The sequence below is a fragment of the Melozone crissalis genome, unplaced genomic scaffold (genome assembly GCF_028551555.1).
Source record: "Melozone crissalis strain CALT ecotype California unplaced genomic scaffold, PUWL_Pcris_2 ptg000081l_1, whole genome shotgun sequence".
NCBI classification, from domain to species: domain Eukaryota; kingdom Metazoa; phylum Chordata; class Aves; order Passeriformes; family Passerellidae; genus Melozone; species Melozone crissalis.
In genome coordinates, this window is record NW_026535858.1 from 16,523,566 (window position 1) to 16,548,510 (window position 24,945).

The 24,945-nt window shown below is 46.1% G+C and overlaps 1 protein-coding gene across 1 annotated transcript; it reads left to right on the forward strand.

Annotated features, from left to right (window-relative positions):
- SLC1A4 (solute carrier family 1 member 4) lies at positions 1-24,945 on the forward strand. The gene is made up of 8 exons (XM_054290582.1): positions 1-527; positions 9,621-9,663; positions 10,751-10,813; positions 16,003-16,169; positions 18,878-19,111; positions 20,287-20,481; positions 21,886-22,020; positions 24,207-24,945. Exons 1-8 carry the CDS (start codon positions 1-3, stop codon positions 24,439-24,441), a joined length of 1,599 nt encoding a protein of 532 aa, XP_054146557.1. The 3' UTR covers positions 24,442-24,945.

A 24,945-nucleotide genomic window follows, 5' to 3' on the forward strand; every position in this document is an offset into this window, starting at 1 on the left:
ATGGAGGAGGCGGCGGCGGCGGGTGAGGGCAAGGCGGGCCACGGCCGGAACGGCCATGCCGAGGGCCCGGCGGCCGAGGAGCGGCGGGGCGGCGGGGCCCGGCTGCGAGGCTGCCGCGGGTTCCTGCGGCGCAACGCGCTGGTGCTGCTGACGGTGTCGGGGGTGGTGGCCGGCGTGGCGCTGGGGGCCGCCGTGCGCAGCGCGGAGCTGAGCCCGGCACAGGTCTCCTACCTGGCCTTCCCCGGGGAGCTGCTGCTGCGGATGCTGCGCATGGTGATCCTGCCGCTCGTGATCTGCAGCCTGGTGTCGGGCGCCGCCAGCCTGGACACCCGCTCGCTCGGCCGCCTCGGAGGCATCGCGGTCGCCTATTTCCTGGGCACCACGCTGCTCGCCTCCGGCCTCGCCGTCGCCCTCGGCTTCATCATTCGCCCCGGCGCCGGTGCCTCCGCGCTCAACACCCAGCTGGGGCTGCCGGGCGCGCTCCCCAAGAGCAAGGAGACGGTGGACTCCTTCCTGGACCTCATCAGGTGAGGCCGCCCCGCTCCCCTCCTTCCCCCGCCCTCCCGCCGCCCGAGGATGATGACAGACCCAGCAGTGTTGCACGCTGCAGCCGGGGAGCCCTCCTCCCCCTTCTCAGCCTCCTTCATCTTCTTGTCCTCCTGCATCTTCTCACCCTTCTTTCTGCACCTTCCCCTCATTTTTCTCCTTCTCCTGAACCTCCTTCTTTATCTCCTTCATTTTACCATCCTCCTCATCCTAATCCTCGTTTCTCCAGAAACACGGCTCTCTGCCCAAGTACCCGCAGCCCGGTCAGGTGTAGGCTTGGTGCTCTGCTTCTCCCCGCTTTGTTTGTAATTTTACCTGGGTGGCTGCAGGGATGAGTCGAGGCTTGCTCGGAGTTCTGGGTGCCTAGGCCCGTTTTTGGTTCTGCCTGGAGGGAGAGCGGCTCCTGGGTGCCGGCTGCAGGGCAGGCTTTCCCTGGCACCTTCCCTGCCCTGCTGCCTGTTGGTGCCTGTCTCCTGCAGGCAGGGCAGGGCTGGGCAGCTCCTCTCATCCCTCACACACACTTTTTTCTTTAATTCTCCAACACTTTACCAGTCTCCTCACCCACATGCCTGCCTGCCTCTTAGATGTGCACGTGGAAACAGAGTCCTGTAATTCCATGGAGGACATACCCTAAACATAGTCCAGTATAAGTATAGGTTTGTGAGCTTCCCTTCTGCATCTTTCAAAGACAAGACTTGCATTGCCCAAATCTATCTGGAAGCAAGGCTTCCACTTCTAATCAGATGATAGTGTTTTAGTGTATCGTTACTCCTCCTTGCAAAGTTGCAAACTTCACCTTTTTTGTTTTTCTCAAAGCCCATGTCTTGTTGAGATCTTTCTGGGGTAGGAGCACACAGACAAACAAGGCAGGCATCCAGATGGTGCTTTGAGTATTGGGCTTCCAGCTGCATTTCCTTGTGCATTGCACCCAGGTACAAACACAAGAATAAGGGAGGTGACCTGTGTGTGTTACAGTGAAGTGCTGGAAAGTTGAGCTTAGTCGATATCCCGGTAATGACAAAACTGAATGGGGTTTTTTTTTTAAAATCATTTTGATTGTTTGCTTTGCTTTTATGAGTCCAGTTTTTCAGCTGAGATATGTTTTTGCTCTCTCTGGATAAGTGGATGTCTCAATAAAGATAAAAAGATTTTTAAAAAAAAAGAAATAGACCCCAAACCCAGAACTGTATTTACAAATTCAGGTTAATGTCCTTTTCTCCCCCTGAGACAAGTATGTTCCCTTTGGATAGAAAGTAAGTCTGGTTTGTTCCTTTGGCAGCCATGTACTCAGTGTCCTCAGCTCACCTCTCCCTCTCTTAAGAACCAACAATTAAGGACCTTTCTTAAGGACCAGCAGTTCCTGACAGCATGTTAAGAAGGAATAGCAGGAACGGGAGTAGGTGGTCTGGCTGTGGTGGTGATTTGTTGTTGAATGGAGGGGAGGGAGGTGAAGGAAAATTGCCAAAAAAAAAAAAGGAGTAGGCACACCTGGGAGAGTTGGGAAGGTGCCTGTGGTGGTGGCTGCCCAGCACATCCTGGTGTTACATCCCTGTGTCACCTGGCAGCATGGAGCAGGATGGAGATGAGGAACAGGCCAGGGATGTTCCAGTGAGCTTCAGGCTGTGGGTAATATCTAAAGTTCAGAGGAGACAGCTGTTTCTTGGTCTGGTCTGTAAATGCAGGTGTAGAGTTCATCTTCAAAGGGGTTATGATGGTGATGGGATTGAGTCCCCAATTCCAAAGCAGAGCTCGTAATGATGAGGCTTGGGGAAAGCATGGTGGGTCACAGAGGAGTTCCCTTCTTGGAGGTGAGAGGACAGGAACTTTCCCTCAGTAATGCATGTATGGGGGGCTGTGAATACAGCTTTTTCTTGGAACCCCAGAGAAGGGCTGTTGCAGTCACACTGTTGGGCTGTCAAGTTGTTACAGCAGTGCCAGTGAAATCCAGTCCAGAAAAGTTGTGTTTGGACACAGCCATCACTAAAGCTTTCAGTCTGAGCACAAATCCCTGACAGACTGAGGGATGGAGAGAGTATGTGATTTTCAGGAAATAAGATCTCTCTGCTGTGTAATGTTATTCTTTTAACTGTTCTTGAAAACCTGGGTGTTCTGGTTTGAGCCCTGAAGTTGGTCCCTGCTGTGATAAAACTTAGTAAACTCATTTTGAGATAACAAAGCCATGATTCTATAGGGCCTGGAGGGTTGAAATGATTGCTTTTTGTGTAGGTGGGTCTTACAGCATCCTCCTCTTTGCTTCTCCTTTCATCTCATTTGGCCATGAAACTTTCTGTTTCATGCAAGAAACCTTTGTTTTCAGTGTGGCACAAGACTGTGTCCTTCAAGGCTTTGCTGCTGCTTGCTTTCAGAGGAGAGGTAAAAATGAGTTGCAGGTGGGTAAACTGAGTCCCCTATCAGCACTGAAAACCAGTGTAAAACATGACCCAAGGAAGAAACAGCAAAGAGGAAATCTCAGCTGTGTGTCACTATTTGGTTCTGCAATCACTTCTGCCTTTGGGAAGTCTTTTAGGTAATGATTCACAGTGTTGCTTTTCATTGTGCAGTGATGTCTGGAAGCCAGCTTAGTTCTTGGTTTTCCTTTTCAAAGTCTAAAGCTTCCCCACAGACATGGATCTAGGCATGGACAAGTGACCTCTGGAAAAAAGATTTATCTTGGGCTTTGGTATCAAATGAAAGATGACTCTCTGGTGAACCCAAAGGCTATCTCTGTTTGGGTTTGTCCATTGACCATAACCTCCAGGTCTGATTTGTCTGGCTGGAGGTGCTGGAGCACCCTCCTGGTTTCCCTTCTGGCAAGTGAGCCTTAAGCATGTCCAGTCAGGGCTTAGGCACACTGTCCTCTGCCCCAGCCATGGGGAGGGGACAGCAGAGCTGCCATAAGGTGCTTTTGAGCCCTGAAGCAGAAATGCTGATGGCTCCTCTCAGGTCTGTCATGTGGGCAGATCCTTGGAGCTTCCTAAAGACGAGCATGGCCAAGGGCAGTGATCGTGGGAGGGGATCCAGTAAGAGTTAATTCCAAGAGCTGCTTCCACAAGGCTGATGGCTTTAAAAAAGGCACCCAGAAAGTGGGCTGTTCCCTGGACTCAGGGCAGGATCTTAGAATTCCTTAAGTCTGTCAGTAGAAGATTAGGAGAGTGAAGGAAATTTTGGGATTCCTGGGGTTTTCTCTTACTCTTGTATTTGGTGGAGAAGATAAAGCAATAGAGAATAAAGAGAGCTTGTGAGCTTGCTTGTGAAGTGGTTGGCAGCTGGAGGAGGGGGCTGGCTGGGTGTGGTGGGCTCTGGGGCTCAGCCCCCACCTGAGAAGGTGACACTGGGGAGAGCCAGCTTGGCTGTGCTTGTGCCCTGCCTGTAACCAGGGAGAGGGAGGCCCAAGGATGGGACTCCATCCACCTGCTCGCACAGCCCACCTGCAGCTTGCTGGAAAGCAGCTGGAACAGCAGGATCAAGTGTTTTGCAAGAATCTATTGATCTGTTAACGCTTTTGATGGACAATTGTCACGGCTGAATGTTTCAATAAGGTCAGAGTTTTGTTCTAGCTCTGATTTCTATTTGCTGATTCAACAAAATTGAACAGTTTCACAGGAACCTATTGATCCTGTCAAAATTTCCATAGTGGGTGATTGTGGCATTTCATTTCAGTGAGGTCAATGTTTTGCTGTCATTTTATACAAAGGACTTAAGTAGAGAATCTCACTCATCAAAAAAGGAACATTTCAACAGAGTATTTTACAAATTTTTTTTAGTGAAGAAAAGGATCTGAAACAGGCTTTCTTTGCCCAATTTTGGGATGAAAACATGTTTTGCAACTGTGAAATTTGCTTTGGAGAAGGAAATTCTGTTTTTAATCCAACCCTAGCTGTAAGACTCTGGGAAGGGAAGGAGGTAATCCCTTTTTTTTAATAGGGAGAGTGCACAGAGGTCCACATGTCTGCCCCAAGCAGTAAGGTCAGGGTTTCCCAGTTTGCCAAGCAAAAGCTGTTTAAATTTTATTGCTTCTCAGTGCCTTTTCTGTCTGTGTGCCAGGTGTTACCAGCCAAGCTGCCTAAGGGAGCACCCACAGCAGCTCCTCCTTTGCTCCAAGAGTCTTCAGAGCCGTAGGGAAGGCAGACACGAGCACAGGGAGAAGCATCAGTTGTGTTTTGCTGGCTGGGCTGCAGAGCAGGTGGCCAGAGTGGCAGTGACCCTCTCCTGGGCACCAGCTGCTCCAGTAGCACTTGTTCCTTGTAGCCTTGCTCTTCCCAGTGAGTCAACCAAAACCAGCAGCCATGAAAGCCATCTCTGAAATCCCAGTGTGGAAAGACAGTAAAATGTGACTGTCAGAGGGGAGGGGGAGATACCACCTGTGAATTCATAAATAGAATAAAAAGTGTCCAGGCAGTGGCTGCAGTTACCCCAGGAGACCTGCTGACCTCTGGGTTTGAAGCTGATGGCTGGTTCTTAAAGTGAAGATAACTGTCCCACCTTGCTTGTGTCACTTTCTGAGTCTGAAATGAGTTCTGTAGGAAGAACTCTGTTTTCATTCATGTGCCTGCACTCTCTGGCAGGGCTTTTTTAGTAAGCCTCTGAACATTTCTGCTCCTTCATTTGTTGCCTTTTACAACTAACTCCCCCCAGTTATGTTTTATTTTGCAAGCATCAAAAATACAGACTGGACCATTAAGACAAAAAATGTGTCAAATATCTGCTATAAGTAAACACATTTTCAAGTTTCTGTGTTAAAACAAATGCACACACTCACAAATATGAGTATGTACAGGGCATGTGTTGTGCATCCACATATCAAAAAGCAGATGAAGAAAATTGCTGTGTGATGTTGAAGGAGAATCTTGGGACAGAAAATAACCAGAGGTTCTGGAGGAATTCGAACTGGGCTCTGGCATTTTGCCACAAATGGCAATAAAGTTGCTGCAAGTGGACTTGTACCATTGAAAAAAACCCTGAAAAACTGGAGATAACCAACACAGAATATTTTTTTGTAGACTTCCTCAAAAAAGTATGTTTTTCAACACCAAGGTTTTTGGCCTCAGAAGTGGAACCTTTTTGTAAGAAGCAATGTGAGAGGAATGCATAGTATTTTAGGGTTTCATTCCATTTGCCTGGATTTCCCTTCATGCTTTTGCTGCCAGAGCAAAGTTGTTTGCAGAGCTCTAGCAAACGAATCATTTAGAAACAGTTGTTAATAATAATCCCTTACACATACAATGGAGGAGTTCCTGTGTAATCCTCATCCCACTGGGGCAAAGATACAGGCCTGTAAGGAAGAGAGCAATTTGACCATAATATCAAAATGGAGAGGGAGGAGAGTTACAGCCCCCTTTTTCTCCATTTGCCAGCTCTAGTTTCCCTTAGTTGTCTGGGATTCCCAAGAGTGGATGTTGCAGCTAAACTAAAGATTTCTATTACAGCAGAAATTCAGTGGGATCTTTTTGGGGAGTAATGGTCCATTTCTGACTGGTAGGAGCAGCTTTTCACGGGAAGAAAGGTGTATTTATCCAGCTGTGCACAGGGAGATGGTGTGATGAGCACAGTATTCAAGCAGGAAATACACACTTAACATCTGCCCTTGGTGCTGCTACTTTCTTGTTCCTGTTTTAAGAGGATCTGAGAAGAATGCTTTCTCACCCTGTGTTGTGCAGTTACATAGAGGTTTCTTGGCTCAGCCCAGCTGTTGCTTCACCCCCAGGACACAGCTGTCCCTCTTGGCAGCTGTCAGATGGATTTCTGATATGGCTTTTTTGGGGCTGTCTGCACAACTTGGAGCAGGCGGAGAGAGGCTTTCCTGCCTGGTGCTTGGTGAGGGGAGTGAAGCCTCTCTGTGCCTCACTTTTATGGCACAAAGGATTTGGGGTCTGTGTGTGTGTGGAGTGAGGTGCTGGCAGCAGGGGAGAATGTGGGGTACAGCAGCACGTCTGTCCCCCTGCCATGGTGGTGTGTTATTGGCCTGTCTGGTTCCTGCCACGTGCAGCAAGTTTTGTCTCCCTGCATCTGGGGCCAAGGCTGTCTGATCCCACACTGCTGTGCTGGGCTCCTTATCACCCAGACCCAGGTCTGGCCAGCACCGTGTTCTTGTGATAATCCCCATCTGCTTCAGAAAGGCGACCGTGTTCTCTGGCACAGGGCACGGGGATGGGGCCGTGAGAAACAGTCAACAACCCCGCCATACAGCCAGGCTGATTTCCCTAAACGCCATGTTCACATTTGCTACAGGCTTTCAGAGCACAAAAACCTTCTAAACCTTTGGTCCTCACAGAAAAAACAACTGGCAGACACCCAAATTTCATTTGCATGCCCAATTACCCAGTTCATCAGCTTCCCTGTTTGTTGGTTCACCCTCGCAGGAGGGATGTCCACACCTCCCCATGCAGCTCCTCTGCTCACAGGGACAGAGCTGTGTCTGGGTTTCTGTGATGGTGAGCTTCACCTTACCAGGCGTGAGGAGCAAACCCTGCAGGCACAAGTAAGTCCACGATGGGCCCAGGCAGGTCACCAGCCAGCTTTTATCTCTCCCCAAAGCACGCAGCATCTTGCCCCGTTTTTCAGGCACTGCAGTGGTGTTCTTGCACAAATCCATCCAAAGGTAAGAACTTGTGATCTGACCCACCTGTAATTAAAGTTTAATTTAGTTCACAAGCTGGCTGATCTTAGGTGAGCAATAAGTGTAGTCTGTGCAGACCTCGTGCCTCCAAGATAAGCCATTTATTTGTAGATTGCTTTTTATGAGCCGACACATTTTGTTCTTAAGCTTTGGGATTTGAAACAGAAGAGCTGTTTTTATTTTATGTGGTTTTGGTATTTTGCAGTCAGGTGTACTTAGAAGTTGGATTGAACAGAACATAAAACTCCTTATGAGTTGCTTAAGATCAAAATTTTTTACTTGGCAAATTGTCAAGTCCTGCAACTGGTGCTGGAGGAATAAAGCAAAGTCTCTACTCTAGGTTATTTTTTAGCACTGTTCACACTTGAAGTAAGAACCTGCCCCTTGCCTTGCTGTAACAGGGTTGCTGGCATCACTTCACTGTGTGCTTTAAGTATATGCTTGGAGATAAGTTAATGTTTAGTTACTGAGGCCCATGCCTGACATACTGTGCAAATTATGGAGGGTTTGGTTTCCTGGCCACATTTAAACATTGGAGAACCATGTTGTTTAGGCTTTAGTATTGCTTCCTTTGGTTTTGTTTTCATCAGGATGGAAAAGCTGATTTAAAGAAAAAAAAGAAGAATTGATTTCTGGTTGGTTTTCAGTCTTTTTTCATCTCTTTGCTTCTTCAAAGTCCAGTCAGTTCTTTTTTGAAGAAAAATAATCATCCTGCTATGAAAAGCTGAAAAGAAATATCTTTCTTTTCCCAACAGCATGAGCCCATTTGTATATGTGATATTTTACTCCTGATAAAAGCAAGTTTGCTTTTACTTTACTGAAGGTTTTTATCCACCAGAGAGTTCCAGCTGTGCAAGAACTGATGCATGTTAGCTGTTCCATTGATCTTATTTGGCCAATTCTTGAGCTTCTTTGCTGAGTGAGAGAGAGCTCGCTCTCCTGCTTTCAGACAGCTGCATGGTCAGCTTATGAGGAGAAAAAGTTGCTCTTCCCTTCATGCTTGGTGGAATGTAGACTCCAGAAGACAAATTATTCTTGCAGCAATCCTCCTAATACACTTGTGGTGCATCAGAGAGAGAGAGGCTGAGGTATTTCACAGCAGACAGGTGCTTGACAAAGTTCCATGTCCTTTACAGTTGCTGTCAAGGCTGTGGGAAAACTCCCTGTGTGGCAGGAGAACAGAGCCATGCAAAGGCCAAAGTCCTTATCTGGGCCACATTTTAATCTCCCTCTTGCTTTCAAAGATTTGACTCTGCTGCTCCTTTTCTTGCTCTGGTTTGGATTTGCGCGTTCCGTGCCATTCGTGGAATGACCACAGCCTGGTTTAATGTTTGCCTGGGTAACTGGGGCAAAAATGGGGGGAAGTTAGCAGGGCACAGCCTGGAGGGAGCTGCAGCTTCCTCAGAGCAGCACAAAGAGCAAAGGATGGGGAGCAGCTGTCCAAATGTTTTTTACCACAATTAACTGGCACTGGGTAAGGTCTTGTGTTGCCTTACCATAAGGCACCATAAGTGCCTCTGTGATGCCTTCTGCTGGAAGTACTTTCAATTGATACCCATCATGTTCCTGCCCTTGCCAGCTGTGGTCCTGCCATGACCCCAGAGATCAGCTTTTATTCCTGTTTTCCTTTCTGACACAGAAAACCAAGAGCTGTCATTTGGCTAGGGGAACACATGCTCTTCTCCCTAAGGTGAGAAAGGAATTAGAGCATTAAAACCAACTATAAGATACCACAAGAAGCTTGGAAGAATGTCCTACTCGGCCCAGTTCATGATTTTGATTTCCTGTATGCAGATACATACTGGATGGTCAGGAAGAGTGTATATCACTTTGCATGCTGTCCTCTCTGCACTAACCTGATGCCAGATTGGCATTTCTGTGTGAAGGCACTACTGGATTCAGATGTTCCATAGGAGTTGCCTGTACTTTCCACCTGTGTTGTCTAAGTCCTTGCAGAGAAATCTGGCCTGTGATGCTGTTGTGCTCTGCCTTGGTGATCAGGGAAGCTGGCCTTGCTGTGTTGAAGGGTTAAGCCATTCTCATAAGTGGATTTTGCTGATTGGATTGTCCTTCATGTTGATGCTGTGAGTGAAGAGTAATCACATGAGCAATGCTAAAATCCTGCCTGACACTGGAGGCCATAAGCTGGTGCTGCAGGTGGTGTGGCTGAACCAGTTTCTGTAGCCACTGGGCAATGGGTGTGTAAAGCCAGCATTGTGTGTGATTGCCTCTGTGGCCCTGCCCACAAGGTGAGGTGTGGCAGCAAGCACCTGTCACCTCTCTCATGTGAGCCAAGCAAGCTCCATACTGCTGGAGAATCTTCTGTGCTACACACTTCACCAGTGCCAATGTGCTTGCCTTTGAAACAAAAGCCATTCTGTCTAAGAGTTATACATATTGGTGCATTAATTTAGAAGTTCTTCATGACATATTTCATTTTCTTGTTTGTCTTTTACAGAAACCTGTTCCCTGCAAATCTTGTTGCTGCAGCTTTCGAAACGGTAAGATCTGTGAGGACTTTGGACATGAGCTACGGTGCATAGGCTCTTTTATTGGAAGAGGACTAGAAAGATGGTGTAGAAAATACCAAAGTTAATTTACTTACAGAAGGTAGGGTTTTTAAAAGCACATGATATAGTCAGACATACAACTTCCATGGCAAATTATTTGAACAATATTCCTCAAACAAAAGCATATTCAAAGCCCATCTTTTCTATCTTCACCAAAGATATTCTTTAAACTTTGGGTGCCATGCTAGGCAGCAGTGGCAATCCTGTGCCAGGCTGCTGACCATGTTGCAGGAGCTTGCTGGGAATCCTTTGGCTATGTAGTTTAGAGCTGGGCTCAGAACAGACAGGGCTGAAGACCTTTAGGCTCCCATGTGTGTAAGCATTACCTGTTGCCTGATGGTTTTATTCAGTAGTTTCCATTGTGTCTCTTGCTGGATTAATTACTCAGCCAGGTTTCCCTTCCAACAGAGACAGTGTGGTGGGATGATAACTGGCACCAGAACACAGTGTGGTTTAAACTGATGGATAGGAGCTGATTTTGATTTTAGTTGTCAATGCTAATTTTATATGTCAGGATAGAGAGTGTTGAGAATATTGTCATAGGGCAGAATGATTCTTTATGATAGGAGCAAAGTAATGGCTTTTGCCTTCATGGTGGGTTTGCTTTTGTATCAAAACCAGGGGCAAACTCTTAAAATCACATTCCATTTTGCATGAATATGTAATACAGTACGAGTCAATATTCCATGAGTGAAACCAGAAGCAGTACAAAAATAACACCATGAAAAGGATGTGTTGTGATGCCTCTAGTGTCAGGGCTGTGTGTGTTCAGGGATGAAATAAAGCAGTCCTCTTTTCCTCTGTGCTGCTGTTGTCACAGGGAATTGACAAGGACAGAGGCTTTTCCTTCTCTCCTTTCATATTGAAAGAAAACAAGCCCAAAGAAGTGCCCTGCTTTTGTGAGGTGTCTAGTGTGTTTATCAAAGTAATTGTTGCCCTAGTTTTTAGGTATTTTGCTGACAATTTTAATGCCTGCCTCACCATTTTTGTTTGGTTGTGTTTTGTTTCTTACCTGCAGTATGCGACAGACTATCAGCTGCTGCTCAGGAACACAACCTCTGGAAATATCACATGGGAAAAGGTAAGGTCATTTCTTAGGTTTTTAAACAAATTGTTGTCAGTAATATTTGACTACTTCACAGCCTTTAATCCTTTCCAGCAGTCTTGAGAAAGAAACAAGTGCTTTTATTTGCCTGGAACTAAGACGCACACAAGCTGAATGAGTACCCACAACCACAACAGAAAGCTGTGCTTGAGAGGAGAGCTGAGCTCCACTGATGTGACCCTTGACACTTTATTTTTCTAGGCCATGCCTTCTTAGACCTGGTCTCCCTTGATCTAAATTTTAGTGAGTCTACCTGATGTTTCCAGATAACTTTCTGTAGACTTGGAACTAAATAGCAATCAGGCTGGCTGAGTATGTCCCTTAAACCTTACTCTTCATTAAGAGTTTGGAGAGATTGAGGTTTTATCCCTCTACCAAAGGCTCTTAATTTGTTAATTTGTTGGGTTGAGAATTTTTTCTCGTTGCTGAAATTTTGTTTGAAGCAGTAACAAGTGGTCTGAAGGAGTAAAAATTACAGACAGAAGATTACAAATAGGCTACTGTTGCAATGGTGTCAAAAAGGGAATTGGTGTGTAGGTGTAGGCAAAGTAGAGTGGCACCTTCCATATGTAGATGGTGGGACTTCCAGAGATGCTCTGTATCCCACTAAGTGTCATTTCTCCTGCAGACAGGGCTATCAGACATGTTTATTATTGGCCAGAGCCAACATGTTGCAGGCTCAGCAATAGTTACTGTTGTCTTACAAGCAGCATGCTGTGAAACAGACCCAGAGACCCAGCCTGGAAGGTGTCACCTTGCTCCAAATAAAGTGTCTCATGTGCTGCCATGGGATTTTTGGGAGACTGGTCTGAGAAATTACTTTCAAGGTGATTTTCTCTTCCTCGGGCTCATTCTGGCTGTCTGAGCTCAGTATCAGATGTTGGGTAAATACGTTTTTAATATGATTTGAATTCCCCTAGGGCAAGAGACTTGTAATGTTTGCATTTGTCATGGAAGGGCTCAGCTGGGGTTTGCCCACCAGTTTGTAAAACCATCAAGGAAAGAGCAGTTTATGCTCACCCAGAGGGACTCTGGAGCCTATCCCTGAGCACAGGAAGCATTGGCTTCATTACCTTCTCCTCCCCATGCGTGGTGTGTGAGCAGGTGATGCAGAACAGCGTTTGTGAACTCTGCTTCCAGCCCTGACCTGAACTTTCACCAGCCCCGGAGACACAGGGTGACAGGTGACTGGGGTGACACATGAACCAAGCAGGGACAAAGCTGTGCCTTGCCCCAGAGCCTGGCATCCCAGGGTGAGCAGCTCCGCTCGGGAGCAGGCAGCTCCCCCTGCCCGTGCCTGCTGGATGGCATTAGCACTCAAAGCTGTGCCTTGCCCCAGAGCCTGGCATCCCAGGGTGAGCAGCTCCGCTCGGGAGCAGGCAGCTCCCCCTGCCCGTGCCTGCTGGATGGCATTAGCACTCAAAGCTGTGCCTTGCCCCAGAGCCTGGCATCCCAGGGTGAGCAGCTCCGCTCGGGAGGAGACAGCTCCCCCTGCCTGGTGGCGTTAGCCCGGCTCCGCGGTCACCCCGTGTGACACGGATGTGTGACACGGATGCAGCAGCGGTCACCGGGAATCCCAAAGGAGCGCTTTGTGTCTGTGTGCCCTCGGGCAGGGCACGCCCCTGCAGCTCTGTATGAGAGGCTGTAGGAAGGTGCACTTGGATTTGTGTGTTTGTTGCAGAGTGCTGAGTTATTTGACATTTAAGCAAGGGTAAGTGAAATGGGAGTAAGCCTTTTATTTATCTTCGCTGTTAGGTTTGATATGGGCTCCGTAGCAACCAAGCATGGATTAAGACTAACCAAATCCATTGAAAATGGTGCTGCTGTCAAGTACTTTTTTAATGCTTGTTCAACACCATCACTTTTCCTTAAGAGATAAGAATGCATCTTTTGGCTCTTTAAAAGGCAACATTATTTGTTTCATTTTTCCTCTCTCTTTTTTCTGCCTATTGGTCTCCTGTTTGATGTAACATCAGAAAAAATATTCTGAATATGCCACTGCTGTCTGTTTTTGCCAACAGTTGTGATGATGTAAAGGTTATTTCTGCTATTATTTTTCCAAAACCTTTTTTAAGTTGTTGGAGCAAAACCAGACTGAGCTTCTTTAATTCCAGAAGACGCCCTACTGTCTCTAGGGAAGAACAGACCAAATAAAAGGAGAGCATCATCTCAGTTTTGTCAGCTCAGTTTTAGTACTGCTCTGGCCATAGTATTTTTGGATAGATTAGGCTTATGTTTGGAAAGAAGAGTATGATTTTTGGATATCATAGTGACAGAAGTTTGGTTCCAGAGGAATAAGATCATATTCCTATCTACTTTTTTCTTTCATCAGCAGAATATTTGAGTGTAGAGGAGAAATATTTTCCTTCAACTTTCCATATGAATAGTGTGGAGCAAAAATTTCCATTGATTATATTCCCCCCCCCACTGGTTACTAGGCTCTGTCTTCTCTCACTGATTAAGTGAACAGTGGGACATGTACTTGTTTGCTCAGCCATGTCCTTTTTTGTTGTTTCACATGCTCACCTCATGTTTACCCAGCTTTTATGGCTACATCCTCTCTGTCTCATTGGCAGCAAGACTTCCTGGGGCACGGACTATCTCACTTTACCATCTGCAGCACAGGGAACCTGGGGGGGCTCAGTTCCTCTTTGGACAGGAGTAAAAATACACAAACCAGTGGTTGCTCTTCTTCCTCACATCACATGGCTGCATTTTCTTTTCAGCCACCTACTACTGGGACTGTTCAATGTCAGCAGTTGTTTCCTTGATAAGCATTTTGTTTCAAGAGCTAAAAAACAATGGGATCTTCAGAGAGATTCAAGGACCAGAAGAGCTCCATGAATCTTCCTAAGAGAATGCATAATTTCAGGCAAACAATAACGTGTCCCGTAGTTTGTCCAGGAACAAAGTTCTCATTAAAGCTGTTTTTGTTTGGTGTCCACAATGCTGCTTGGTTTGGCTGCCCCTTTGGGGTGATGCACTCTTGTGTGAGAGTACAAAAAGGCTGTTCAGCATCTGCCAGTTTTAGAGGCTGGGATTGTGAGGATCTTCCGCTGAAGATTTTCTGCTGGACTCGTTCCGTGTGGTGTCGCAACGAGGTAGAATTCCCTGAATGCTGAGGATCATGCCCTGGATTTGCAGGGAGAAATTTCTTGCAATAAGTTACTACTGTAGGGAAGTGGTGCATCTCCTGCCTACATCTGCAGTGTTGGGAGGTGATGGTGAGTGTTGTGTGTTGTAAAGAAATCAGTGAGAGACAAGGGGAAGCAAGGCCTGAAAGTGGGGACAGGATGGCAGCAAATAGGGGGAGACAGCTCACAAGCTTTTGGCAGTGGCACACACAGTCATCTTCTGGTCACCAAGAGGCCGGGGGTCCCCAGATCACAGAATCTAGGCTTGCAGTGCTGGTGAGTGTGAGCACTTGGAGAACAGCAGCAGGAGTTGCCACAGTGCTGGGGTCAAGGTGGACAGAGACCTCCCCAAGGTCCATGTACTGTTGTTGTGGAGAGTACAGAGTTTCTCTCCCAGCAGCATCCAGGTTGGAGTGCTGGGCTCTTACAGCATTGAAACACTGAATTTCTGTTTCATGGCAAAGTTTCATACCATTTTTTTTTTCCAGAATGGGAACCAAAACAAGAGAATATTCACTGTTTTTAGGATTTTTTTTGTGGAATGGTTTGGGCCCATTATGGTAAAATTCAGTTCCAGCTGAACTTTTCATATTACCCCTGTCTCAAACAAACCCAATATAGAATGATATATGTTATTTTATAACATCCCACATGCACAGATGGTTTGTTTAGTTCATAGGAGGGGGTAATTTGTTTTGTCTTTACTTTTCTAGCTGCAGAAGAGTTTAGAGCTTTCATTCAGAAAAAACACAATATAGCTAAAACTATCCAGACAGAAAAGTGTTAGTGTGTGTGACAGCATGTTTCCTCAGACATCTCTGGAGATACACTGTACCTCATGCTGAGTATCTGTCTATGTTCTCAGTTCTCTCAATCAGGAATCAAATAAATAGTGCAGCTTAACCCTGAACAAGCAACTACCATAAAAATTGCAGATTCTATAACTATTTTTTTTTACCTAGAGAATAAAAAAAGCCAGCACCTTCTCTGTTTGTAAACACTTCCCTTAAAAGCAGTCTAATCTTCCTGCTTTTGTGTATAATTTACATTTTATCCCTTTCCCTGCAGGACTTTATTTCCACCTGCCATTGAGAGACAGTCCAGTTCAGCAGTGTACTTCCAGAAAAAACATCAATCTTAAGCAAGCTGGTTTTATCAGATTTAGCAGATCAGTATCCTGAGTTTTTTAGTTGATACTACTTTCAAACTTTTAGCTCAGAATGTATTTTCTTTCCTAGTATTGAGCTAGTGTCCACTTAAACTAGCCAAAAGGCCAAAACTTGTACACAAACTTCATCTGTTATGGAAATTCTGCCAAATAAAACAATGATTTGACATGTTTGTACTGCCAAGTTAGAGAGAAAAAAACCCAGTTTGTCAAAACAATTATATTTTTCTGTAGCCACAAGAGTACTCATTCAGTTCATATGATACTGCATTGCCAAAGGGAGCTCTGGCTGTCTTTGAGAAGCAAACCGTGAAGGACTAACCACAGAGCAGACCTGTGGGCAGACTAGTTTTTGTCAATAGGTGGATCCTGTTTTTATTCTCTTTTCCAGGCAGTGACAGATTTCTGAGAAGGGAAATAGGTATCTCTCTTCTGTTCCCTATCTCCCACAGCTGACATGGACAAATGAAGGAGTAGGTTGCCACAGTTTGCTGCCTTTCTCTGCCTTTCTCCCCTCCTTCTGCTTCATAACATTGGTTGTTTTCTCATGGTTTTCACCTTGGTATCATCATTCCACTAAAGTCCTGAGTAAACTGGGGAGTTTTCTTGTTCAGGTCACTGAGAACACAACTATTATATTGAAGGCATGTGGGCAGGCCCTTTCCTTCTCAGTGAATCCATGCCAGCTCATAACTAGGCAGGTTTGTACCTGAGCTGCACCCAGATCTCCTTGATTCCCTCTGACAAAATGGGCTCTGCTTGTTGATTTCAGATCAATCAGACAGCAACAAAATGAGATGACCCTTTTGTTGGGTTTTGTCCTATTCTCACATGTAACAAGCCTTCTTTTTTTGTCTCTGCAGGTCCCTGTAGGTACTGATATCAGAGGGATGAACATCCTGGGACTAGTTCTGTTTGCTCTGGTTTTAGGAGTGGCACTGAAAAAGCTTGGCCCGGAGGGGGAAGATCTGATTCGCTTCTTTAACTCATTCAATGAGGCAACAATGGTCTTGGTTACCTGGATTATGTGGTGAGTGTGTGGCTGCAGAAACATCTGCACTGCAGTGTTGTGCTCAGATCAGCAAACTCACATTTCATCTCTCTGTCCAGCTCTTTCCTGTGAGATCCCTCATCACAGCAAAAGCGAATGCTGTGATGTCACACCATGGGGCCTTTTCTCCATGCTTGTGCCCTGTAATGAGACAATCACTCATAGCTTAAGGTATCAGGCTGGAGAACTTCAAAGGGTTGCCTATAAATCCTCTCCAGGACTCCATTTTGATTATTTAGTGGAAAGAAAGCTCAGTATTTCCTAATGCTGATTTTTTTTCTCTTGCCTATTAATAAGCAAATACATTATCTCACTTGATTCCTTGGAGTCTGGAAAAGTTTATGGGCTGACTAGTGCTCTGATCAATCCCACAAAGCTTTTGATGCCAAAAACGTCTCTTAGTTAGGAGCTGGAGCACACTAAACTTTCTCATTAGGCAAGAAACCAGCTTTGGAGGAGGCAGGCACCTCTAGAGAGTGGTTCAGGCCACCTAAGCTGGGGTAGGAGCAGCCTCCTGGCTGGGTTTTCCATCAGGTGGGATGAGCCTGGGCCTCAGAGCAGTATCATGGGTGTCCCTGGTAGCTCTGTGGAGTTAGGCTGCTCCTCTGAAACCCGCAGTACTAACACCTCACATACAAACCTTAAAATATTCATATTCATAAAGATAGCTAGCAAAGAAATTAACAGTGGAACATTTCTCACTCCCTTTCCAAAGCTGGTGAAAAAGCTGTAAATGTTCATAATGTAGTAAATGTATTTTTAAATGTATATATTAAATGTATATTTAAACAGGTTTCTTCCTTCATTCTGCATTTTTCATTCCTACTGTTTTCCTCTCCCTAAGAAGTAGAAGGGTTTTAACAAAATACTGATTTTACACAGGCAGATCTCTGTGTTAGTTGGTATCATAAGGGATTGAAAAATTCAGTCTCCAAGCAGCTTAAGCTTTTTGCTCTTGAGTGTAATTCCTTGGACACTGAATACTGATAAGAGGCAGTTCATGCATTCAGCTTATTACAGTGCTAGCACTTCAAGCCAATCAGTTGGTATGTAATCCTTTATTTTGTGGATTATAGGGACCACTGCTGACCCTTAACTGTGAAACCCTTACTTGTTCTCTTTCCCTCTTTAAGGCTCTTGTGTAGTCCTGGTATTTGTTCAAAATCTATAAAGCTGCATGTGCTTCCCAAGGGATGCCTTGGAATGGTGAAACCACACTACCAGCAGCAAAGGCAGCTTGAGCTCATATCTGGTCCTGTTCAACAGCCACTCTTGTGTTTTAGCAGCACTTGGGTCTCAGCTTTCAGTTCTTTCCTCTCCAGCCTCCCTCTTCAACGGGAGGAATGCGGTGTTCAGAGCTTGTGCAGGACCAGGGCTCAGCTGGATCTGGCTAATCAGGCTCCTCAGAAACACAGTTCAAAGGCAGAATTGCAGAGGCTCAGTGGGGGATGTTACAGGGGCTCCCCATGAGATTTGGTGAAGGGAGGACAGAGGATGCTCACATGGATCTGGGATATAGGGAAATGCTCTCTGCATGGAACAGAGGAGCTGCAGAAGCACTGAGGGAGAGGCAGGCCAGGAAAAACTGAGTGATTTGAGCAGCCTTAAGGCTTGCCCACCTTTCCAGACCTTTGCATGCTTAACCAAACCTTCTGAAGTTTGTCCTGATTCCACAAATCAGCTTCTCTGAACATGGGCATTGGATTCTTTATTCCTGAGATGCACAGGTAAATCTTTTTTAGTCACACATTTTCCTGGGGCAGGATTTTACAGAGCTGGGTGGTCTTTTAGTATTTCTTAATCTTAGAAGAAAGGGATGAAGTGTGGACAGCATCAGCAGGGGTACTCAGACACACACACCCTGGTAGAGCTTAGGAAGGAGCAGGCCCCGGGCCTGCAGTGATTCACACAGTGTGTTTAGAGCTGCTGTGCTGTTGGTGCAAGGGCAGTTCAGTCTTTTCAGGGCTACTGGGACCGGAGGTGTGGCTGTAGCCTGCAGGTGGCCCTTCCCCTGGAGCAGCTCCACGTGTTCTTTACAAAGGAAACTTCAAACAAATGCTGACGTGGCATGTTTCTAGATAGGAGGCATGGATGTGGCTTGGGGGAAGCTCTGGGAGCCTGATCATTTAACTTAGTCCTTTTTAGGCAAATAGCAGAGTTAATTGCTGTCTTTGGCACATAGATCAGCAGCCTTTAGCTGAGCTCTCTGGTATGTGCACAGCTTTTTCTTAACCTCCACGGAGCTGGCACCCAGTGTGTCTGTGATTTTAATGACCTGACTCTGTACTCCTGCTGGCAGTTTCTGCATGTCTGAAACCCAACTCTTTGACCCCTCTCTGTACTCCAGTGATGAGATGCTGCTCCCTTCCCTCCTCTCCTCATTGGTGTCTTGTCCTGGAGGCTCCTGGCAGCATTTCTGCTTCCCACTCACCTTCCCTTTGGTACTCTCCTTGCCCTGTCTCTGAGGGCAAGAGACCATTTAAAATTTGACTGCTTACCATCCACCAAACAAGAGTCTTAGAAAAGCCTTCCAAATTTGCCTAACCTGAGCATGTGGTGAATAAAGAACTACCCTTCAGTAGGGGCAGCAGATTGTTTAGGGGAATATTATCTCCAGGACAGAAAATGTCATGTTTTCCAAGGCTTGTTGTTTTTACTTAATGACAACCAATATTTCATTTACACAGGTATGTACCTATTGGCATTATGTTCCTAGTTGGGAGCAAGATTGTGGAAATGGAAGATATTGTGCTTCTGGTGACCAGTCTGGGAAAATACATCTTTGCCTCTATCCTGGGCCACGTCATCCACGGAGGAATCATTCTGCCGCTTATTTATTTTGCAGCCACGCGGCAAAATCCGTATCGTTTTCTCTTAGGACTTATCACACCACTTGCCACTGCCTTTGCCACTTGCTCCAGGTGGGTTTCTGTGCCACTTCTGAGACTATAGCCTGGGTATGTTTGTCACCCTAAACTGGCTGTATCCAGTTTTACTTTTAGGTGTGACTATTGTTCCTGAGGTTGCAGAGTCTTCTGAGCACAGAGCTGCTCGCTGCCTGCCACACAGCACGTGCTGATTATCAGCTGTTGAAAATAACTCCTCAAAATATGGAGGCCATAGCATGATGCTTCTTTGGAAATATCTTGGGGGGAAAAAAATTGCCTTTAAATGATCCTGCCGGCTGTCCTTTCAATTTTAGTGAAGTGAGGATCTGTAGTGAGTGACTTTGTCCTCAGAAGTTTACTTTTTAAGTTCAGAAGGACCTGGAACAAATTTAGACTAATTTTGTAGGAGCAAAGCAGACTTGCTTGTTAGTGTAAAGGCATTTAACATTATTTATTTCAAAGATCTGGCCTGATCAGCTTTTATTTGTTATAAACAAATGATTGAGTGTGTCACTTACACTTTTCTCAGGTAGAAACACCTGATCAGATGACATGTTATATAAAATCATTCCAGGTCATCCCCAAAAGCAGTCACATGTCTGCTGATGGAGCTGAAATACTATTTATAAACTCTCTCCTTCTGCATAGTAGGAGAGGGTTTATGAATAAAACCATCTAATTTATAATGCAAGGAGTAAATCCAAGAGTGGTGTTTTATTTTTAATTATTTTTCTGTTCATTTGAGAAAGTACTAATACAGCATTAACAGAGATTGCTGTTGCATCTGTTGTGTTTATATTATCATAGAATCATACAGTGGTTTGGCTTGGAAGGAACTTCAAAGATGATCTAGTTCCAACCTCCCCTGCTATATTTGCATCTGTTACTGCATGTTTGTAGTTTGAGACTTGTTCATTCTACAGCCATGTAATGCTGCATACTGTGTAAAATCATGAGTTCTTGCTTCTGGGAGATTAAAATCCTTATCAGCTCTTTCTGGATGAAAGCAGATTATTAAATACCTCTGCTCAAAACTCAACCAGGAGGGTCCCTCATTGCCATCATGCCAGAGAGGGACTGTAAAATGGCATTGTTGCCTTGACTGCAGTCCTGTGTGCAGCAGGCCAGCAACATGGAAGCCATGGGACGGTGATGGGGCATTCTGAGCACCCTGGTGCTCTGTTTCATTTCTCCTGCTCTGTTTCCAGCTCAGCCACACTCCCATCCATGATCAAGTGTATCGAGGAGAACAACGGGGTTGACAAGAGGATCAGCAGGTTTATCCTTCCCATTGGGGCCACTGTAAACATGGATGGAGCTGCTATTTTCCAGTGCATGGCAGCTGTGTTCATTGCTCAGCTGAATAATGTCGACCTCAACCCTGGGCAGATCTTCACAATTCTGTAAGTTGCTTGCAGCCACATTCTTCTGGCCCCCAGACACATTCAAGCTGTGGTCTCTCCATTGATAGCTAACAGTTACCATTCCACATCTCTGACCTAAAGCTTACAAACTGCTATGCAACATAATTATAGGGTGATTAAAGGATGGAGTCTTTAAACCTTTACAAGATTTGCCAGAGTCTCGATTTAATGAAAGGTGGAACCTGGGAGGGGTAATTGAATTCTGAAACAGTCTTTGAGCTGTTTAAAGCTCTTTCTCACATGAAATTCCTCTCCTTCCTTAAGCATCTCACTCCTCCATCCTTCAGTCACCATTAGGCTGGGTAATTGAGGCATTCTGCACTGCCCAGAAAGCAGCCCCTGACTCCCCCTCTGAATGTCTTAGAAAATTCTCCTGCCAGCTCCTTGGTTCCTTATGCATGAATTTTGTACTAAAGACTCTGTTCCTGCTTATCTCTGTTCTTCCTACCATCACATTGCTGGCTTTCCTGATCAGATCTCTTGTTGTTCCCCTCCTAACTGCTTTGCTCCATTATCCCCTCCACCCCCCCCCCCCCCAGTCCTACCTCCTTCTCTAAGACTCTCTTCCTTCTATGCCTGGAATATCCTCCAATGCCCCATATCCCATGAAGTGTCGTTATCTTCATTTCTCTCCTCAAAATCCCTTAAATGAGGATGCTACAAGCAGTTCTGTAAACTCCTCACTGTGCCCAGCAGCCACAGCTACATCCACCACATGCCTCCTAGGGCTGGTTCCTGCCATTTTTTACCCTTCCTGGCCAGGTTTTATTTTCTTTTTGATTATGTTTCCCAGTATGTTGTTTGTCTATTGAAGGCAGGGCTGGGACACTGATTTTTTTTTTTGGGTGGGTAGCCAATTTAGCTTTTCAGGTACTCTCAGTGAATCAGGTGTAAGACAGGTCTGAGGATGATGCAGTGATAGCCCAAGGAGAGCTCAGTTGCAGACATGTGCACACAAAAAGGTGTGTTGAGCACAGGCAGTGCAGGTTTCCAGCTCCTGGTTTAGGGTCTGTGTTGGGATGCAAACGAGACACGGAGAAGGTGCCGTGCCCTGCATGGCAGAGTTTGCCTTTGTACACCTGGGGTCAGGAGCTGTACGTCCCTCAGCATACTGGAGCTGGGAGTGTTAGTGAGGCAGCAGGATACAGCTGTGTTGGTTGTTTCTTATCCTGAGAAGGCAGTCCTGGTGCTGACCCCAGAGCCATCGCCACAGTAACTGCTGCGGATCCCTGCTGAGCAGGAAGGCGTTTGCCTGGGAAGGGAACGCTCGGCGTGTCCCATGCTGGAGCGTTTGTTTACAGTTCCCATGGTGGGGAACAGGTGGCAGAGTGCAGCAGAGGAGAGCTGGGAGCCCCCTAACCAGGCACGGACGTGTCTTTGCAGCGTGACGGCCACGGCGTCCAGCGTGGGAGCGGCCGGCGTCCCTGCCGGAGGCGTCCTCACCATCGCCATCATCCTGGAGGCCATCGGGCTGCCCACCAACGACCTGTCCCTCATCCTGGCCGTGGACTGGATCGTGTGAGTACTGCAGGCCCCACCTACCTGCTCTTGGGAGGCATGGAAACATGAATTACATGATGGCTAAGGCTGGAAAAAAACGTTCAGATTTTGTCAGTGTAGCACCACACGCCGTGCTCATCATTTAGCTGTGTCATGGGGACTCCACCACTTCCATAGGCGGTCTGTTCAAATGATTTACAATTCGTCCCATGAAAAGATTTTCATAATATCAAATCTAAATCTCCTCTGGTGCAATTTGAGGCCATTTCCTCTCATCCTGTCACTTGTTACATGGGAAGAGAGAGTGACATCCACATCACTACAGCATCCTTGTAGCATGCTTAGCTGGAAATGTGGTCAAAGTACAGAACATAACCCAGTAGAAAATAAGACCCTATGGGACAGGTGACTTGTGATGGAGAATGGAAAAGGTGGTGCCTTCCCATTTAAAGCTGAAATCTCTCTTCAGCTTTTTTTGTAGAAATGTATTTCTTCTTGGCTTCAGTTCCCATTAGAATGGTTGTTAAAAGTCCATTTAGAATGTGTTGATATTGCTGGAAATTAATTGGATGCAAGAAGGGCAGGGGAGGACAAAGGAAATGAATCTGAACATCACTTGTGGAAAACTTCCTTAGTCATGTGTGGGAAGCAGTTTCCATCAGAAACTCTTGTCAGCTATTGTTTAAACTTTTTTAATAGTTTCAAGAGTGGTCAAAGCACCAGCACAAGTGTCATAGAGGGGTGCTGTCCATTGGCAGGGCAGGGACACAGAGGGTTTGTGACACCTGGGACTGCCCTGGGCACTGTCATGGCTGGAATACACTGCTGAGTGTCACAAGTTTAGCAGGCAGTATCACCACCTTTCCTTTCCATCTTTGGGGAGGGAGGTAAGAGGTCACTATGGGTCAAGTGATCTGGATCCTGCTTAGGTAATTTGTTTTCCATTTGGTGAGTTATTGGGCAGCTCCTGGTTTGGACTGCATCTAATGCCTCAGCATTGCTTTTTGGAAACGCCAGCCTCTCTGTGTAGGTGGTGCATTCCCACAGCAGATGTGGAAATTAGGATGCCTGAGGACACCCTTGAATTTCAGAGACTGGGGGATGTGGCAGCTGTATTACCTTCCCTTCCCACACAGCACACATCTGTGGAGCTTGTTCCTACAGCTTCCTTAGGGTCATCCCACTCTTTCTTACTGTAACCTCTTGGGGATCAGCCACCTCCAGAGGACAGGAGATACAGGCAAATCACTGGCTAGCCCTTCTTATCCTGTCTTCCTAAGGAAGTACAGTAGTGGCTGGGTGTTCCACAGCTATACTTGCAAGTGCTTCGAGGTAAGAGTGAAAAACTTGCCCATCCTTTCACTCTGGGCTGCTTTCAGCCTATGTTATCCTGGTTGCCTTCCTTTTGAAATAGGTAGCATCCCTCTGTGGTCAACAGTGTTCTAGTCAAGGAGCTCAGCCTTGTAACAAAAGGGGAAAAGATGGAGGAAGGAGTCCCATGTCTTGCTTTAATGCCAGCTGTTTAATTACCAGAGAGGACCACAATTACAAGTTGAGCCTCTGTTAAAGTTAGGCTGCAGAATGACTAGCAAGTCTCAAAAGCCACATGAGAACATTGTTCATCTTTATGACTCATAAATCTCTTCCATTACACCCTGGCACACGAGTTTTGTGTTATAGGACCAAAAATTAGGGCAGGTGCTATGGGGAACTAATGCAGAGAACACAAGTCATTCTGCTTGCTTTTGGAAGGATCCCTTAAGTAGGTGCTTGAATTAAGATACCAGTCACAATAGTTAGAAAAGAGAGCTGGGTGTTCTGAGTCACTTACTGGATAAGCCTGAAGTAAGTTCCTGCTCTGAACATGCATTTGAAAAATGCTGGCCTGCGGAAAGGGAAGAGGAAGGAGGTGACCTGTGAAAAGCAGGATGCCTAAGAAAGAGCAGTACCATTGCTGCAACCCACAGAGAGACCAGAAGCAGCTGATAGTAAGTATGACTGACCTTAAACCTGCTCTGGTGCACATTTTTAGTTCTGAAATAGAGATGATACTTGTATGGAAAAGACCTGTAATAACTACATCTCCCTTGTCTGGTTCCACTGATGTTTGTGGTTTGGCAGGGGTGAATCAGCTCCCCTTATTGTGTTATAACTCTTAAAACTAAAACCTTGCTGCTTTGGTTTTTGTTTCTGATCTTCACCAGGGACCGAACCACCACAGTTGTGAATGTGGAAGGGGATGCCCTGGGAGCGGGCATCCTTAACTACCTGAATGAAAAAGACAAGAAAGAGAGAGAGCAGGAGCTCAAGGAAGTCACCATAGAAGCGGTTGCTAACAGCAAGTCTGAAGCAGAAACGTCACCCTTGGTAACCCACAAAAACCCAGTCTCCAACACAAGCAGCACAGCAGACCCTGAATCCAAGGAATCAGTATTGTGAACTCGAGACCAGTCCTCGAGGCGGCCCAGGGACTTGGCAACGCACCCAGACCTTCGCAGTGCAACCTGGGGCTGGATGGCTCTTGGAAGTGCTCAGTTCCAGTCTGCTTTGAAATATGCTGGCCTGGGGAAGGGGAGGGAGGTGGGGTGGGCAGAGGAGGGGTGTTGAGGAGGAGCACTCGCTTTATAATAGTATTTTGATAGTTTATGTGTGTACATGTGTGCGTGTTGCGCTGCACACTTGTGTACATGTACGTGAGAACTGCCATCGAGGCTTGTGGTGTAACAAGACTTCCATTAGTGAAGGCTCAGATGGGTTGAAGATAGGGAGGTAGACAAACCCAGTATGTGCTTATTGTAGGGAAAAATTTTTGCTGCTGTTTGAATGGAGTAGCAGTCTAAAAACTCCAGAGTGGGTGAAAATGTTGCTTAAATTTGTTTTCCAGCCTGGAAACACTTACCAACCATTACAGCCATGATATGAAGCAACATTTTTCTCCCACTC

Excerpts from the sequence above, each read along its gene's own strand:
- SLC1A4 (XM_054290582.1), top strand. The coding sequence starts at position 1 with ATGGAGGAGGCGGCGGCGGCGGGTGAGGGCAAGGCGGGCCACGGCCGG. Across the intron at positions 10,814-16,002 it reads GAAATATCACATGGGAAAAG|GTCCCTGTAGGTACTGATAT; the intron begins GTAAGGTCATTT and ends TTGTCTCTGCAG. Across the intron at positions 20,482-21,885 it reads GGGCAGATCTTCACAATTCT|CGTGACGGCCACGGCGTCCA; the intron begins GTAAGTTGCTTG and ends GTGTCTTTGCAG.